The sequence below is a fragment of the Nuphar pumila genome, chromosome 3, assembly GCF_984573655.1.
Source record: "Nuphar pumila chromosome 3, dmNupPumi1.hap1.1, whole genome shotgun sequence".
NCBI lineage: Eukaryota > Viridiplantae > Streptophyta > Magnoliopsida > Nymphaeales > Nymphaeaceae > Nuphar > Nuphar pumila.
This window is the reverse complement of record NC_143251.1, coordinates 32,854,088-32,873,334: the sequence shown is the minus strand read 5'-3', so window position 1 is coordinate 32,873,334 and position 19,247 is coordinate 32,854,088. Positions and strand designations below refer to the sequence as shown.

The window sequence follows — 19,247 nt, the reverse complement described above, 5'->3', positions numbered from 1 at the left end:
TCATGCATGAATGGAAGGGAATGCACTCTGGATGCTAGTTTGCATGAGTTTGTGAACTGAGAGAGAGAGAGAGAGAGAGAGAGAGAGAGAGAGAGGGATTCTTGTCAATGTTGATTTTATAATCCATTTGTTTCAGATAAATGTGTTTTAGATAATACTTCTGTCTAATCTTGTTGTATTTCATGGCTTGTGAAAGGACGTGTGTGTGTGTGTATATATAGCAGCAGACATGGCAGTGCAGCCTAGATATTGGCAAGTTCATAATGCTCATGTGCCTAAAAGGATTGTACCTTCCTGGCTAGGGTTGAGCATGATTTGTCATCTGATATGGAACAGCCACGGTATGACATGTGAGGCATCCCTTGCTGTAAGGTCGAAGCTGGAGGTACTGCTTGGTGAACTTGGGGACCTCAAGGGTTGACTAATCAGAGGTCCGCCATTGTTTGGTCAGTGATTGGGGGGATGGGGGTTGGTTTTCCGTTGGCCTAGCCAAAAAAGAAAAGAAAAGATCATGCTCATGCAGTCTTACAAGAGTGGGCGTACAATGCATGAATGACAAAGCGGTGGATGCAACTGTATATTAATAACAGTTTTATCTATTAATCTGAGTCCAATCTTTATGCTATGAAGATTCTAGCATTTTGCTTGAACTTTCTTGTGCAAAATCTAATCAGAATTTCAAATGCTATAGTGTAGATAACTAATGTACTTCTGATGAGCGTTTCAAGTGATTGGCAGTAACATGAAATTGGTCTCAGAATCCAGTTTTTGTTTTTTGCTGCAATTCCTTGGATTTGGTGTTGCTCACATTTTACAAAATAAAGGGTAAACAAACTTTTGCAAGTTTTCTTATTTCTAGATAGCTTTTCTTTTTCTTAACCAACAAAATGTTAAAAAGATAAACTTTAGCAAATTATAAAATTTGGATTTCAGACCCCAATTAGATTATGATTTTTACCTGTTCAGACCCGGATATGGGCCCTCGCGGAGTTCAGCCAAAGGTAATTTTTGCTGTCGATTTTGATAGCTAAGATTACAAGTCTCTCATTCAATGCAAGGAAAAGGCTATTAAAAGATCTGTTCCAGGTGGAGCTCAAGCCTGTCCATATGATCACAGAACCACACTCAAACAGGCTCTAGCTTGGATAGGTGAAGCAGCAGAGACCCTTCATTTTTCTTTCTCAATGGAAGAAAATTGGCACACAGTTTTGCATCAATTTACGATTAAAACAATCTTTACTTTTTATATACAGCTGATAATCATGGCCCAATAACATTTTCTAAGCCTGGTAACCACTGCAGTGGTCACCATGTGGTCAGTGGGGTCCTGTGTCAAGATGAAGGCCCAGGATCGAATACTGCTGGTGCATGAGGGCTGTCGTTGCTTTATCATGGTTTGATGGAGCACGTAAGGCTGCATGGTGGTCATGTCCTCAATCTAGAGTTTTACTATGCAGCGAAGCGGGCCATTAAGTAATCCGGTTCTTGGTGAGGGTGCATCATAAAAAAAATACATTTTCTAAGCCGGGCTGCATGAACATGTGCTATCGTGATGCACAATGTATAAGAAAAACAAGAACTTATTTGAGTCAAACCACAGTCACAAACATCAAGTCTTTTAAAACGGAAAATGATCGTATTTTTTGCTATTCTCCCAATGTCCAAATTTGCAAATACCCAACATCGTTAGGACCTTTTTACCCTTCGCAACTGTTAATTGATGGGTTATTGCAATGAAATTGTACCGTTTGTCGGTTAATGCAAACTCTCACTTAAATCCAGAATCCCACGTTTTCTTATGCGGACCTCACAAACTTACATAAATTTATTTACAAAAATTTGGTGAAATTGAAACCACTAAAATCACAAATACCGTACTTTGTCACATATACTTCATGATTTCTCATCAATATATTTGTGCTGGTTAGGTTTAAACCACTAAAATCGTAAATATCCTACTTATTCACATATACTTCACGATTTCACATATAAATATATGTGTGAACCTCCACTTAAAGGAAAACCATTAAAATTGTAAATATCCTACTTAAATATTTATGAATTTATTATATATATATATATATATGAGTTTTCTTATTATTTACGAAGTTTGCAAATCACATATAAGCTCATTTTTGTACCTAGGGTTTCTTCTTTTCGTTTGTGTCTGCAAAGAACTTTCCTGTAAAACTCTTGTAACGATTCTCGTGTAATTTAGTGTTGCATTCTGAGGAAGTTGTGGTTTCATCCTTATCATCGACTTCCCTATCTACAAGTTCAGAAGGTGAGTTCTATACAAACAATATATATATATATATATATATATATATATATATATATATATATATATATATATATATATATATATATATATATATTGTTTGTTTGTTTGTTTTTCACACTAAACTTTTTTTTTAGAGATAATCATTTAATAAACCCATGCGTATTTTTGTTTTGTTGTTGCTATAGATGTTCTTTTTATATTTTTCTATCTTGACATCGACTTCTCAAGCCACCGGATTTACTGTTTAGGGTCTACTATGTTTAGGGCTTTTTTTCATAGATATATATTTGTTTTTGTTATAGATGATTTATGTTTGTGTTTTTGTTCTTTAGTTAATATTCAATGTTTGTGTGTCGGTATAATGGGGCTAGGGTATACAGTGCACAACCATTGAATAGAGGTTAAGAGTTTATTGTTGGTAGTTGGTTTTCAGAGTGGTTGTTGTAGGTATTTATGTTAATTGAATGTATAGAGTCTATATGGATGATCGTTTCTCATATGTTATTTTCATTAAATGAATGATATATTGTATGAGTGCTATAGGCAGCTAATGATGGACTCTAAAGTGGTTAGAATATATTAATGTAGCAATGATTATCCTACTTGACAATTTATAATCCTTTCAAAAAATAATAGCTATAAAAAATTTATAGATTTGATGTCTCATAAAATTGGATGTGGAAGAGTCAATGATCATCCGATACAGTTTTTCTCCGAACCTAGATATCCAACATATATGGATGAGTGTGTTGGACAATGATGATGTGAAATTGATTGCAGGCCAGTGTAAGAATCTCATGGGGCTATTTGTGTAAACAGGTCGTATTTGGTTTGAATGTAAGGATTACTTGGCTCAACCTAATCGATTTTTGCACAATCAAGTACAAAGTCGGATTCACATTTGGATGGAAAAAGTTTTTTCAATCCGGATCTGACTTAGCTTAAATGACTAACTAGATCCAGCATTTACATGCATTTGGATACAATCAAAGATCGGATTACGATTCAGTTGGGCTTCAGATGTACTACTCTATACCAAATCCAGATCTCATTATTAGTTGGATCCCACTTCAGCTACCACAATTAACTAAAGATTCAGTCAGATATCCAACCATCTATACCCAGCCTAAGAAAAACGAATGATCTACAAAGCCCCTTACGGTCATTTCCTCAATTCCCCATGTAGTCCAAGGAATTGCAAGTAGCCCTCAATGCTTTTCAATAATGCTGCACAGACCCCTTTATAGCTCCTTTTCTGCTCAGGCTTGACCTTGTTAACTGCCTTGTTAATTTGTAATAGGACTCTAACCAAATGAAGAGTACCGGACGGCATCACAAAGACATGGATACAACCCCCGACACGACAGGTACAAAGACAAACAAAAATTAGAGAAAAGGGAATGCGGACACATTTTATTAATTTTATAATTAATACAAAACTATTTTTGATCTTTTAATACTTAAAAGTACATTATTTAGTAAAATATTATTTAAAATGGGTACAAAACTATTAAAAATACCCGTACATGTGAGTGTCCATGTCATCATGTCTGAGTGTGTCCGGTGGTGCCACCAAAATGGTCTGTCTCTATGACATAGCTGGAAGGTAAAATAGAAGGTACGGTGAAACCATAAGAAATGCACCTTGGGCTTATTCAAATTGATGGTCAAAACGAAATCATAAATGGACCCTTAGTGGGGTTTCCACAAGATCATTTAATTATATCGAGCCAAGCTTCAAAAAACAGTTTGGTTCTTATTTCCTTTTTCATTATCAAAATCACTATTATATTGCCTTTTTTTTTACATTACACCCTTTGGCAATTTTGTCCTTACAAACCATTTTGCTTAGTGCAAGGCTTCATAAGATTATATGCCTCATTCACTTTTTGTCTCATCTTTGATATGCAATAGTTTTGCATCACTGTTAACCCTTGACGAAGAAAGTGTATTTATTGTAATTTGATCATCCTACAAAATGAAGAATGAACACAGACAAAATTGAACATACATAGATAACATGAAAACCCACAGGCTATTTATACTTGACACAGTCTATAAGCAAACTGGGGATAACAATTCATCAGAAAAAAGAAAAAAAATCCATGGTGATGAGCAACAGACAAAAACTACTACTTTTTGTCCAACAAATTAATCAGTTTGGCTGAAATTTCATCTTTAATCACATCCCTATTTCCAACATTGAGCATGTACACTGAAGCATTTGGATGATTCCTCAACCTTGCAACTGCAATGACAATTTCCAATTATGTTATGATGAGTCGCACATAAAAAATAAAATAAAATAAAAAGGCAAGGTATTAGAATACTAAAATGTTGAAATCTTTATGCTATTGCAGTTCCTACGTAACATTTACAAATCAAAAAACAATACTCCAACACTTTACTTCACAATAAATGCTTACAATTGTAATAAATTACTGAAAATGAATAACTTGAAACCTAATAAAACAGAGTGAGATGAAAATTGAGAAAAAACTAACAAATTTGCTAAGTTTGATAATTCTTAAACAGTACAATTGGGATCTACAATCATGCATCATTCATTTCCTTAATCCATTCTTGATTTTTAGCATCATGGTAAGATGTTGGTTCTCCGAATGAATGTATAGCCATTAGACAAGATCAATGTTGTGAAAAGCATTGAGGCGTAACGAGTCGCTCCACCAAAAGTTGAGGCAAGACGTAAAGCGTAAGCCTCAAAAAAAAATTTAAAACTTTAAAAAACTATAAAAAATATTTAAAAATACAAATAAAAAAATGCTTTATTGATGAAGCAACAAGCAATAAGAAATAAAAAAATCTAAAATAAATACTAAAAAATGCTTTATTGATGAAGCATGCCTTAGGCCAATGCCTTGAGGAGTAGAGGGCCTCGCCTCAAGGCGAAGCGTGCCTTTTGCGCCTCAAGGCGCACTTTTAACAACACTGTACAAGATCTATATTTAGGTTTAAAAGAATCATAGGATACGAATCTACTAGGAGTCTTTGAAATTCTCATAGATTTTCTAACACTAGGAGAATCTATATCTTGATTTTGAGAATATCTTTTTAAAGCACATGGTGGATGGTCTTTTGTACGTCGAGTATAGGTTTGAATTTCATCATGAGATAGGTCTATATTATCAAGACCCTCATTCACATTTTCATGTGCATCATGAGTGTCTCCGTTGTCACTCTCATGCACATCATGAATGTTGTTACATCTTTCATGCTCATTGACAAGGTCAAAAAGAAATGAATAGTCACAATGCTCTTGGATTTTTTCTTTACCAAACCCATTTTCGTTTTCAAGAAAAGTAACATTTCTTTAAACATATAATTTATTCCTTTTAATGTCATAACATTTATATCCCTTTTAATTTTCGGCGTAGCCTAAAAAAACACAAGGAATTGCTTTTAGAAAAAGTTCTATCATTTTTGTTGGTAAGGACAAAGCATTTACAACCAAAGACTCATCATTTTATAATCAGGAGATGTTTTAAATAGTTTTTCAATAGAAAAAATGTTTTCAATATTTTTTTAAGGCATTCTATTTATCAAATAAACCGCCGTAAGAGCGGTTTCAGCTCAAAACATTTTTGAAACATTTCTTGACATAAGAAGTGTTCTAGTGGTCTTCACTGTTAAAAATACAAAATGTGTAATATAATATTATTATTATAATAATATATTATATTTTTATTTTTTCCTTTCTTTTCTTTATTCTTTTTCTTTTTTATTTAGTTCATTTTAAACTAGTTGGTCAAGATTTAATTAGATCTTGACTAATAATGTAGTCATTGGACCTAGTCCAATGGCTATAAATAGAGTTGTTGGACTAGGTCCAATGACTCTTAGGAAGAGCTTTCTATGAGCGCTTCCCTCTCCCCCCTACTTTGTAATACAATGCTTCTTAAGCATTTCTCATGAGAAATAAAAGTTTATTATTTTTATATTATGTTCTTCTATTTATACTCTTTTGTGGATTGTACTTGTAGTGTCTCCAATATACACCCTTTGTAAGCTTTTGTACTGTTTTGAAAGATTACCATTTCATTACATCAGTCTATATTTCCTTTCGGCTAGTCCATTTTGTTGAGGGGTATAAGGACATAATTTTTTATGAATAATCACATGTAAGTCAAGATAATTTTTAAACTCTTTTGACACAAATTCTCTTTCGGAGTCAATTCTAAAGATTTTAATATTGGTTCTAAATTGAGTCTTTGTATAGCAATAATTTTTTTAAAAACAATCAAATACTTTATATTTGTGTTTAAGAAAAAATATGCAAAAGTGTCTACTACAATCATCCACAAACACAATATAACAAGATATTCCTCCTTTGGATACAACCAGAGCCGGTCCCCATACATCCGAATGTACCAAATCAAATGAATTTTTAGATATAAAATGTCTAGATCCAAAGGGTAAAGATTTTATTTTACCAAGGATGTAATTTTCAAAAACAAAATCTCTTTTTGTATAACTTATAAGAAATGGAAACAAATATAATTTGAACATACTAGGATGTCCTAGTCTTTTGTTTCAATTTTTTATATCTTTCTTTTCCACAAAATTACAAAAGGTATCTTTTGATAACTCAAGATTGTCCATAACATAGAGATCTCATCTTCTATGGACTCGCCCAATCGGCTTCCCGAATTGGAGATCCTGTATTAAACAATCATTAGATGAAAACAAAATTTTGCATCCATGATCCGTAATTTGAGAAACAGATAAGAGGTTTAAATTCAATTTTGGTACTACTCTAATATTTGGTATAAAGAAAGTTTGTTATTTTTTAAAAGCCCCAAAACTTTTAATTTTTAAGAAAGTTTCGTCGGCAGTTGAAACATAAGCATCATTTGAGTTAGTATGACATTCGGATAATATGGGCTCATTTGGAGTCATATGGAAATAAGCACTGGAATCAATGATCAAAGAAGTCTTACCAAGGTCACCACCCGTGGATACAGTCGCCCCCGAGAAGAAAATAGCTTGATTTTTTAACATTGATTGTAGTGCCTCCATGAGTTGTGTCAAAGATAATGAGCCGATGCATTTGGAGTCGTCTACCCCATTTTATTTAAAGGATAGTCACACTGAAACCATCTTTTATCATCTCTTTGATCATCTTTCCTTCTTTTGGGACAAAAAAGCTTGATGTGTTTCAGTTCATAACAATGGTAACATATTATTTTGTCACTCTTCTTGTATTCATGATCACTTCTTTTATCATTTTGACTTCTTCCATAGTCATTAAAATTTCTTTCATTTTTATTATTTTTTACAAAGTGAAGAGGTTTATAACTCCTAGTGTGATTTTCGGGCTTTGACATAGCACGCATGAATTCTTCATCAATTGAAGTGGATGAATTTATTAACTTATTTTCTTTCATAGTTAACTCTTCAAAAGTTTCAACTATGGTAGGTACATCTTCTTTATAAAGAAGGGCCGACTTGGTCCCTTCAAATTCGGGTCTAAGCCTATTAATAAATTGATATAAATGCTTTGTTCTAATTTGTTTTTCACAGAGTTCTATATCTTGGAGGCAATGTCATTTTTGCTCTAAAAGAGCCAATTCATCCTAAAGAAAAGAGAAGGCATTGTAATATTCCCTAATGTTCATTTCTCCTTTGATCATAATTCTCACTTTATTTTGCACATTACATATGTGAGCACTATCCTTGAAATTATACATATCTTTAAGATACTTCTATGCATCATTAGCAAAATCAAATTTTGCTAAGCTAGAGCATTTGTTGATGTCAACACTATTGATGAGCCATCTAATTATCTTGAAACGACCCATCCTTTACTCTTTCCATTTTTTCTCGTATTTGGTGACGGCCTTAAACATCTCTTTTCTATGAAAAACCACTTTTTTTCCATTTTCAATCTTTGCAAGTATAAGTTTAAGCTCTCTTTTGGTACCATCAACGAAACCCCATAGACCATTTTCTCATATTTTGTGTTTCACTATGGATGCCCACATCACATAGTTAGTATCATTGAGTTGCACGGGAATAGAGACGATCACTTCTCTTGCATTCTCTATGTTTTACAATAATGAGAGAGAGAGAAAAAAGATAACAAAAGATTTGTTAAGGAGCTCTTTGATAGTGCGCTTCTCGATGCAACAATCCCACGAACCGTTGCTCCACCAATCTCACGATCCTTCTCTTGGCCTTTCCGAATGAATAACAACTCAAGAGCACCGAAGCTCTGATACCATGTAATGAAATAAAACAAAAGCATATAAATGTCACTTATGGACTTACAAGAACACAACCAACCAAGAAAAACACTTGATTAATTAAGCCACACTACCCACGCAAGGGTCAAAATAACGTTTCTTGTATTGCATGAAATGCCCTAAAGGCATTAGAAAATACAAGGGCTTGAAGCCCTATTTATAATACACAAGAGTCATGGGGAGCAGCCCAACTAGCTGTTGAGCTGCTAATGTGACTGTTGGGAGCAGCTCCACCAGCTAGTTGGAGCTGCCCAATCACAGGACACCTTTTACATTAACAAAAAGGAATAAAAAGAAACATAAAAATAAACAGTCAGCCCCTGATGGGTTGAAGCCTATTACAATGTAAAATGACCGAAATACCCTTGATGGGTATTCCGGTTTATATATATATATATATATATATATATATATATATATATATATATATATATATATATATATATATATATATATATATATATATATATATATATATATATATATATATCTTAGAGGAGGCTTATCTTAACACTTAATACAGGCTATCAATGGACAAAACAAATCAACAGTTTGAGGTGGCCCTCCAAAAGTCAGCATATGACAATGGTAGTAGCGAATTGATCAAAACCATGTCATTGTAAAAGGGTAGTCAAGCAATCTGAGTCAACCCTAAAGCGATACCAATAAACATAATGAGAAAGGTCAACCAAGTGATAGTATGATTATTTAATTGCCAATATTTATCCCCTTCTTTGAATTAATAGCAAACATAAAAGATAAATAATTATGATGAAAATGTCATGTGTTCTCAATGTATTCTAAGCAAATAGCATGAGAATAGCCTGGTTAGATATCCAAGGTAATAACAGAGAGGGCATGAGAAATATATGCTCAGGTAAGAACAAAACTAATAGCCTAGAGAACTCCGAAAAACAAACATCTCAAATTTCAAAAAGAATAACCCAAAATTCTGGTGTAGTATAAGTAGCAAAAGCTTATGTATATTATAAAGAGTCTATATAAGCGCATAAACTTCTGTTCAATATCGAAAGTCATAAAACTATGTATTGTGTAAAAGGAAAATCAAGATAACCTTCAGGTATATCACGACCAAACTTTGGTACAGGAATGGATGCCAAGATTGGGACATTGGATTCAAGAACTTGTAGAACTGCAGGGAAAAAGGAAGAACTGAATAACTCCATTTTGCCAACCTCATCTATGACAAAGATATCTGTGCCTTCTTTGACCTGAAATTAGGATATCTAATGAACACAAAAATCAAGCAGGATAGCATACACAGTAAACATATGGTCCCCAACGTAATGCACAGAAGCACTATACCTGTAACTCCGGCAAGGCCAATGATTCAAATGATGCTATATCTACTTTGTACTTGCCAACTGTTGGCACCTTCGATACCTGTCTGCTGACAGTGGAAGATACTTTAGCTGGAAACAGTAAAAATTACTAATACATGTAAACCAGAACTCAAAAGAAACAAAGAAACGCTTACAGAAGAAAAAATAGAATAAACAACTGTTTCACAGAGCAGGATTTCCTGAAAATGTGACAAAAAAGATGATGTAAACATGACTATAAATTGCACCAAATGAATGCCCTGATCCCAAATTCTAAAATGATATCACACGGATGATGATTGGCTACAGTGAATTTTCCCAACCAACCGTTTATAAAGAATGGACCATTTTCAAGAATCATAATCTGGATTTGAGAAGCAAAACTACGGTTGATGTTTCATGATATTCAGGAACCCATTATTTGCACAAGGGCAGAACATGTGGCAATAACACTAAGATATTAGTAGATAACTATACAAAAGAAACATAAAATACATGACCACATTGTTAGATTTGTGAAACCCGAGTTCTACCACGCGTGAAGAGTGAGGAACAGAAAGAGAGAAGGGGCTGCAAAGAAATCACGATTCCACTCACTGGAGTCTGCTGCTATTCTTATTCATTTATATACAATCATTAATACCAAGTTTAGGGTACTAAAATGTTAGAATCTTCACAGGAACTGCGTTGAGAAAGAGAAAAGGAATAGAAGAAGAAAGGGGTTGCGGCTGTCATGATTTCAATATGTGAAATCGTGACCTAAAGAGGGTATATTAATATGTTTTGAGTGTACAATATGGGTCCGGGTCTGGTATAATATCCAGACCCAGAATGAAATAAAACAATATAAAGTTGTACATAAAGGCTATAAAGGTGGATTCGGTTCTGGTATGATATCCAGACCCAAAACACCACTTTATCACCCCCCCTCAAGTTGATCATGGTTCTGAACCATGAACAACTTGCCTTTAAGCGTCCAAAAACGATCTTTTGTCAAGCCCTTGGTAAAAATGTCTGCAACATGTCTTTCAGTGTTAACAAATTCATGCTCAATCTCTTTTTCTTCAACCTTTTGTCTCACAAAATGTTGGTCAATCTCAATATGCTTAGCGCGACTGTGGTGTACTGGATTGAATGACATATTAAGAGCACTTTGATTGTCACACAACAAGGTAGACAGAGAGATTGTTTCTCCCACTTCAGTCAGTAAGTTCCTGATTCATGTGACTTCGGCAGTAGCGGCAGACATGGATCTATACTCAGTTTCAGTGTTTGATCTAGCAACAACCTTTTGTTTTCTACTACTCCAAGAGACTTTCTCCCAATAAAAACACAATATCCTGATGTAGACCTTCACTCATCAGGATCTCCTGCCCAGCCTGCATCACAATATACAATAAGTTCACGCATATTCTTGCCAGACGACTGTGAAGAATATATCAACCCATCTTCAATGGTCCCTTTCAGATATCTGAGTATCCTCTTAACCGCCTTCATATGCCCAGTACGTAGTGCATGCAACTGTGATACCTGATGGGGTTTTCATACAGGTCTCCATCATGAGCACTTAATTTTTGGTGGAGCACACTTGGAGTGGCTAAAGGTTTGCAGTCTTTCATACCTGCCTTGCCGAGAACATTTATCGTATACTTGTGTTGAGTGAGAGTCAAGCCATGAGCCTGGCTATCGACTTTTACGCCAAGAAAATAGTGCAAGGCTCCGAGATCTTTCATTTTGAATCTCTGACCTAATAGATCTTTTATTTCTTTGATGTGATCTTCAGAGTTTCCTGTGATAACTATATCATCAACATAAATTAACAATAGAGTGATCACATTCTGACTTCTAAAAATGAATAATGAGTGATCCAATAAGGAGCGTGAGAATCCATGTTTCCGAATCTCAAGGGAAAAGCTGTCAAACCAAGAGCGAGATGCTTGTTTTAGGCCATAGATAGCTCTTTTTAGCCTGCACACGTGTTTTACAGTTTCGTTCTTGATATCCAGGGGGTTGTTCCATATAGACTTCCTCCTTCAAATCCCCATACAAAAATGCAGTTTTTACATCAAGTTGACTCAACTTTCATCCATGCTCAACGGCCAAGGAAAGAATAAATTGAATCGTTCCCATTCTCACCACTGAACTGAATGTCTCATCATAGTCTTCTCCTGCTTCTTGAGTGAATCCTTTTGCAACCAGTCTCGCCTTGTATCGTTCAATGGTTCTATCTGGTTTATACTTTATTTTGTAGACCCATTTGCATCCAACAACATTTTTGTCAGGTGGTCTGAGAACGATTTCCCAGGTTCTACATTCATGGCTTCTACCCATTTAGTGGAAGTAGTTGCCTGATAGTACATGATACGTTCATCTTCCTTATTCAGAGCAGTTAAGAAGAGTTGAAAGTCCAAAGAGAAATTGTTATAGTCGACCCACCTATCAATAGGATGTCGCATGCGATTGGATCTTCTGACCTCAAGAGTATGAGAAGGAGTAGGTGCAGTTGCTGAGGTGTGATTTGAAAGATTTGGCGTTGTCGTTCTCTGTCTAGCATAGTAAATGCCCTTGTATCTGCCCGGTACAAATGATATTTCTTCCCAATCCTGTGATCCCAATGTGCCAATAGTCTCAGACATTTTTTTTCCTACTACACACAATCTGGGGGGCAGACTTCATTGGAACTAATAAAAAGTTCTGAATTCAGCCAAGGATAATAAACTTCGGTCATGGTAGAGGACATATCCATTGTGCCAGCTTTGTGATCAAAATTGTGTTCATCAAAGATGACATTTCTTGAGATTCTGACACGTCTATTGACGGGATCGTAACACCTGTATCCTTTGTAGTCGTCGGCATATCCCACAAATCTACACTTTTGAGCCTTGTCCTAAAACTTGTTTCTTAGGGACCGATCAATATGCACATAACAAACACATCCAAAAGCACGCAAATCATGATAACTAGGATGAGCTCCAAAAAGACAGTAATAAGGAGACTTATTTTCTAGAACAACGGCAATCTATTTATCACATGTACGGCGGAATGAAAGGCTTTTGTACACAAATTAATGGGAAGATTACTATCATGGAGCATACTCATGGCACTTTCAACGATGTGTCTGTGTTTTCGCTCAGCAATCCCATTTTGTTGAGGCGTGTGTGGGCAGGATACCCTTCTTCCTATCCCATTATTTTGAAGAAAAGAAATAAAGTCACTAGATGAGAACTCCCCACCTCCATCACATTGAAAGAATTGGATAGACTCAGAGAATTGATTTTTTACTAAAGAAAGAAAATTTTGAAACAAAAGGAAAACTTCCGACTTATTTTTTATGAAATATATCCAGGTATATCGAGAGTAGCTATCAACAAAGATTAGGTAGTATCTTCTCTCAGATCCAGAGACAACTGGGGCAGGTCCCCATACATCAGAACATATCATCTCAAAAGACTTTGAAGCTCTCTTATTAATAGAATGAAAAGGCAATACATGACTTTTGCATAAAGAACAACTAGAACATTTTATTAGACAGTGTAGTGTACGTGTTTTGTATTTATAGTTTGGATCCGGATCCAAACTACTTGTACGTACCATGTCCAACATAATGGCATACTTGTAAATAACCCCAACTTATCAGGGTTATTGTGAAGGCTATGTATTAGGGCTTTTGCCTATATATTAATGAAATAGGTCATGGTTTCTAATTATGAGAAACTGTGACTCATTGCAGCCTCTCTCTCTTCCTTCTCTTAATTTCTTGTTCGCAGGTTCTGGAGAAAACTCACATGGTATCAGAGCACGTCTGATCCGAGGGCTGAAATTCTTCTACACAGATACGTCCATACAAGATCTTCCTTCCTCTCTTTCCTTATTCGGTGTGGCTGCTGGAATACGAGCACGAGCCCAGATCTTCCTTCAATCTGTTCCTCTACTGGAATACGAGCCCCAGGTACTTTCTTCCATCTTCAGATCTTCCTTCAATCTATTCCTCTGCTGGAATACGAGCCCCAGGTACTTCCATCTTCTTCAATTTGTTCAGCCTGATTACCTTCCTATTTTTCTTCATAAAAAAAAATCAATTTTCACGCTGAATACTCACACCAAAAAAATCTGTTCCTCCATCTTCACATCTCTTTACATCAAATTTGATTGCTGAAACTGATTTGGGTCTGGGCCAAATCAGTTTTCACGATATTTTTGTCCATTGAATCAGTTGATCTATCGAACTAATTTGGATTTGCTGATTTGGATTTGTGCCAAATCAGCTTCTTCGATTTCTTTGCTTTCATGATATCTTTTGGGGTTTTATCGGCTGCTCCAGATCTGTACATCAGATTTGTCTCTCCCCTTTCCATTTGATTTCACAAATTTGGGTTGTATCGGCTGCTCACAGATCTGTACATCAGCGATATTCCTTTTAATTTTATTTTACTATTGTTGTGTGCAATTTTTATATACTTACAAAAAAAAGGAAGGAAAAATCTTAGCTTCTTTTATAAAATCAGATTAGACCTGATAATCCGGGTATTAGTTCTGATAATCATATTCACGCTGAATTCTCAGCTCTCTACAGTTTAAAAAAAAATGAGAAATTATTGCATTTATATACTGATTGCACACACCAATAATATTGTTTTTCTTGTTCTAAGTCATGGATTCTTCTTCTTCTCAAACTTTTCTCTCATCCAACTTTCTTGGCCAACTCATTTATGAAAAACTTACCAATTCCAATTTCTTGATCTAGAAGAGACAAATTCTTCCATTCATTAAAAGTCAAGGTCTTTTTGGACATTTAAATAGATCAATTTCAGCCCCTCTAGAATTTATCATACAAGAAACTAAGGATGAAAATGAGGCCGATTTTATACAACCAATACCAAATCCCCAATATGAAAATTGGATGAAGCTTGATCAAGCTGCAGTTGCTTTCCTTATCTCCACTATCTCTCAAGAAGTATTGGTGGGAATTCCAGATGAGTGCTCAGCAAAACAATTATGGGACCGGCTAGTGAAGACATATTCTCAGATTTCAGAGGCTAGAATTTCCTTTCTTCAGCGTGAATTTCAACTCCTCACTAAGGGTTCCATGTCTGTCGTGGAGTACTTGCACAAGGTCAAGAGCGTAAGCGATCAACTAGTTGTTGTCGAGTATGAAGTGACAGACAAAGATAAAGTCAGGCAAGCCTTGAATGGATTAGGATCGGAATTCCATGTTCTTTCGACCTTATTGTTATGTCTACCCAGCTTACCATCGTTTGAAGACTTGCAAGTGAAACTACTTTAATATGAGATGACCTTAAAGGGGATGTCACATGACACTGGTGGACAGGTTCTTGCTACTAGTGCTTCCTTTGGCCAGAGACGTGGTGATAGTCATTTTGGTGCAGGCAGAGGACGAGGACGAGGTACTCCAGGGGGGCGTGGGTTACTACCCACCCCGAATGACTCTCCTTCTTATAATATGAAAAACGTACCCACCTGTTATCTCTGTAACAAGCGAGGTCACGTCAAAGCCAACTGTTGGCACAATCCACAAAACAAAGGAAAGTTCCAGAAAGGTGAGAGCTCGTCAGGATGAAAGGAGAGCCCTTCAAAGTTTGGTGGAGATGTGAAAGAGCTTCTTTTGGCCATATTGTCTGAACTTGATCTGAAACGCGATGATAAAGGAGTCTGGTACATTGATTCAGGGGCAGCTACTCATGTCACAGGTAATGCGGGTAAATTCTCTACTTTAACTCCTTATCTTGGAAAAAGTAACATCGTCACTAGAGACGGGTCACACCACCCCATCACCCACATTGGAAATGTTTCTATCCCCTTGCCTAAATCCCCACTTCATCTTTCCAATGTTCTTCATGCCCCAAATATTACAAAAAATATTGTTTATGTTTCTAAGCTTGTTGATCATACCAATTCTTTTGTTGAATTTACTCTGTATTTTGTTTATGTCAAGGATCTATAAAGGAAGAAGACGTTCGCTAGAGGGGAACGCCGGGGAAATATGTATGTCTTCCAGGAGGATCCTTCTACTTGTGTTCGACCTACCTTGAAGTCATCTCCTCAGTCTATGTCGTCAAAGCATATTCATGTGTTCAAATAAATGTAATAAGCCTGATTTTTGGCATTTGCGTCTTGGTCATTATGGTCAAGTTTTCGTTGAGCGATTCGTATCTGATGGTCTTATTCCTGGCCTGATTCCTAGACCAGATAATAAAATGTGTTCAAGTTGTCAAATGTGTAAGAGTCATGTTCTTCCTTTTCATTCAATAAATAAGAGAGCTTCAAGGCCTTTTGAAATCGTCTGTTCCGATGTATGGGGACCGGCTCCTAATCCTTCTAATTCTGGCAACAAATATTATGTTATTTTTATTGATAATTTCTCCCGCTTCACTTGGATATATTTCATGAAGAATAAATCGGAAGTTTTCTCTATTTTTCGTTGCTTTCATGCATTTGTCAAAACTCACTTTTCTTATAATATTTTACATTTCCAATGTGATGGTGGGGGGGAATACTCCTCCAGGGATTTTATCAATTACCTCCAAGATAATGGGATAAATCGTAGAGTATCTTTCCCCCATACACCCCAACAGAATGGAGTTGCAGAACGGGAACACTGTCACATTGTGGAAAGAGCTATGAGCATGATGCACAGAAGTCATACTCCCATAGGACTCTGGACAGAGGCCTTTCACTCTGCTGTTCACATTATTAATCGTTTGCCCATGAAGCTTTTAGAAAATAAATCACCTTTTTTCATCCTATTTGGGAAACATCTTGATTATGATGAACTAAAAATTTTTGGCTGCACGTGTTATGTTCATATTGACTCTTCTCTGCGAAACAAGTTTCAGGTTAAGGCATCCAAGTGTAGATTTGTCGGATATGCAGATCACCACAAAGGCTACAGGTGTTATGATCCTGACAACAGACGAATTAAGATATCTAGGAATGTAGTTTTTGATGAAAATGATTTTGGAGATGGAGAATATGTTTCTGCCCAAACCAATATGAATACTCTATTTTATGATCCATGGCTCAGTGCAGAGCTCTTTCTGCAACCAACAATGAGTGTTCTTCCTCTTGTGCTCAAGGAACATCCTGTCAAGATGAATACAGCAAGGTTTTAAAACTCGTGACTCGAGACTCGACTCGTTCTTTATTGACTCGTGACTCGACGGGTCAACTCGGTGACTCAGACCGGGTTTTGTTAACTTTTGATTTTAAAAGAAAATAATATATAATTTGTCTCAAACCATGTTTTCCAGTAAACAAGAGATGATAAACTCATATACAGGGGCTCATGTTAGGCAAAATATGTCTGTAGTCGGGACTTTTTAAAATGGTCCATGCTTGGTTTGTACTGAAGTTGATGAGACTTGACCAACTCATAAATGTTGTAATGGCCAGTTCACCAGGTTCTACCTTTTGTAGGCCCAATCCACTTCAAAATCAGAGTTTGATCCTGGCTCAGAAAATATTGGACTTGTGCTTTATGAAACATGCCCACATATCAAAAGTAACCATGTACAATATAGAATTACACGTTTAAGCTACACTAGGATGACTGCCAGAAAAAATTGGCCACAATATTTGATTATGCAGAATAGACTCACAAGGAAATCATCTAATAAAAGACAATATTGAACAACAGAATGAGGGGACGAGGCTTATAGTTTTTGAGATGAAACTATGAAGGATATCCAATGTGCTTTGTAAGAGAAATTCAGCCATACTATAGGCTCAAGAATCACAGTCATAACAAGCACATGAAACTACACTTCCAACTACACATAGCTAAAGACAAGTTCTTTTCAAAGTCATGATCATATTCAGTCATAAAAAATAAATTAACATTACAGCCATTTCAGTAATTTGAAAAATAGAAAGATATTTGAGAGAAAGTATGGGTTACATACTATGTGTGAGAAAATCCATAACAAAATCAAAGAAGAAATTCTCAAGACAACTGATCAAATTATACAAGCCAATTAATTATTCCCTATTGATGCAAGAAACAAATTTTTTTTATTCTGAAATACCCAAAAAATCAAATTTCAAACATCCCAGAACTCGCCCGAGTTTTGGCAAACCGAGTTTGCCTTGCCGGGTTGACTCGCTGGAGGGTCGAGCCGAGCCCAGTCAGCCGAGTCAACGAGTTGACTCGGCGAGTTTTAAAACACTGGAATACAGTGGCATACAGGAACTTGAAATAAAACATCCTCCAGAGATTAACAAGTTTGTTGGGCAAGTTTATAGGAGAAGAAAAAGGGACTCACTCTTGACTTCGGATGATATTGAACAAGAGGAGCCTATGTTTGATCCATCCAACGACATTACTTCTTCAATTTCTAATACAGTAGCTATTCCGATCAGACGATCTGAAAGAGCTCGGCATCCTATTGAAATGTGGGTCAGTTATGAGAATTTCACTATGGATTTTCAGTTATTTTTGTCACAGATTGAGAAAGAGACCGAGCCTAGACATTTTCATCAAGCCATTAATTACAAAAAATGGATTCAAGCCATGAATGAAGAGATGGAAGCTTTGTACCAGTGTCAAACATGGACAGTTGTCCCTCGACCTCCAGATAGAAATGTTGTTGGCTCACGATGGGTCTACAAGATCAAATACAAACCGAATGGAAGTGTTGAACGATACAAAGCTCGTCTCGTAGCCAAGGGATTCACTCAAGAGTTTGGACAGGACTATGATGAAACCTTTAGTCCAGTTGTGAAAATGGGCACAATTCGCATTGTTCTTTCATTAGCTGTCGATTATGGTTGGAGAATAAGTCAGCTAGATATGAAGAATGCCTTTCTTCATGGAGATTTGAATAAAGAAGTATACATGGAACAACCGCCAGGATATACAGAAGTAGATTCAAAGGAATATGTATGCAGATTAAATCGGGCTCTCTATGGACTGAAACAAGCATCTCGATCTTGGTTTGAGAGTTTTTCTCTAGAAATTCAAAGACATGGTTTCTATCGATCGCAATTGGATCACTCCCTCTTTGTTCTTCGAGGTAAGGAGTTTACTACCTTCTTATTGATATATGTTGATGATATAATTATTACAGGAAGTAGTGAGAATCATGTTCAAGAAACTAAAGATCTTATGAGTCAAAGGTTCAAAATGAAGGACCTTGGAAACCTTCGGTACTTTCTTGGAGTAGAAGTGGATAATAAAGGAAATAAACTTACTTTGACCCAGCATAAATACACCCTGGATCTGTTAGAAAAGGGTGGAATAAAATATTGCAAACCTCTTGCTACTCCTAGTGTGCTTAACCAGAAACTAAGTGTGCAAGACAGAGACTTGTATCATGATCCCACCAAATATTGGAGTCTAGT

At 35.9% G+C, this 19,247-nt stretch overlaps 1 protein-coding gene across 3 annotated transcripts in view; it reads right to left on the bottom strand.

Moving 5' to 3' along the window:
• Positions 1-4,279: 4,279 nt before the first annotated feature.
• The window catches only part of LOC149842519 (uncharacterized), a 41,036-nt gene continuing 26,068 nt past the window's right edge, over positions 4,280-19,247 (bottom strand). Inside the window, exons 4-7 of one of the 3 annotated variants that reach the window (XM_089999249.1) lie at positions 10,046-10,090; positions 9,874-9,958; positions 9,623-9,779; positions 4,280-4,532 (exon numbers count right to left, since the gene is read on the bottom strand). In XM_089999249.1, coding sequence (XP_089855375.1) covers positions 4,417-4,532; positions 9,623-9,779; positions 9,874-9,958; positions 10,046-10,090 — 403 coding nt within the window. In that variant the 3' untranslated portion in view covers positions 4,280-4,416. The remainder of the gene's footprint in view (positions 4,533-9,622; positions 9,780-9,873; positions 9,959-10,045; positions 10,091-19,247) is intronic. The other 2 variants (XM_089999250.1, XM_089999251.1) reach the window with 2 other exon arrangements.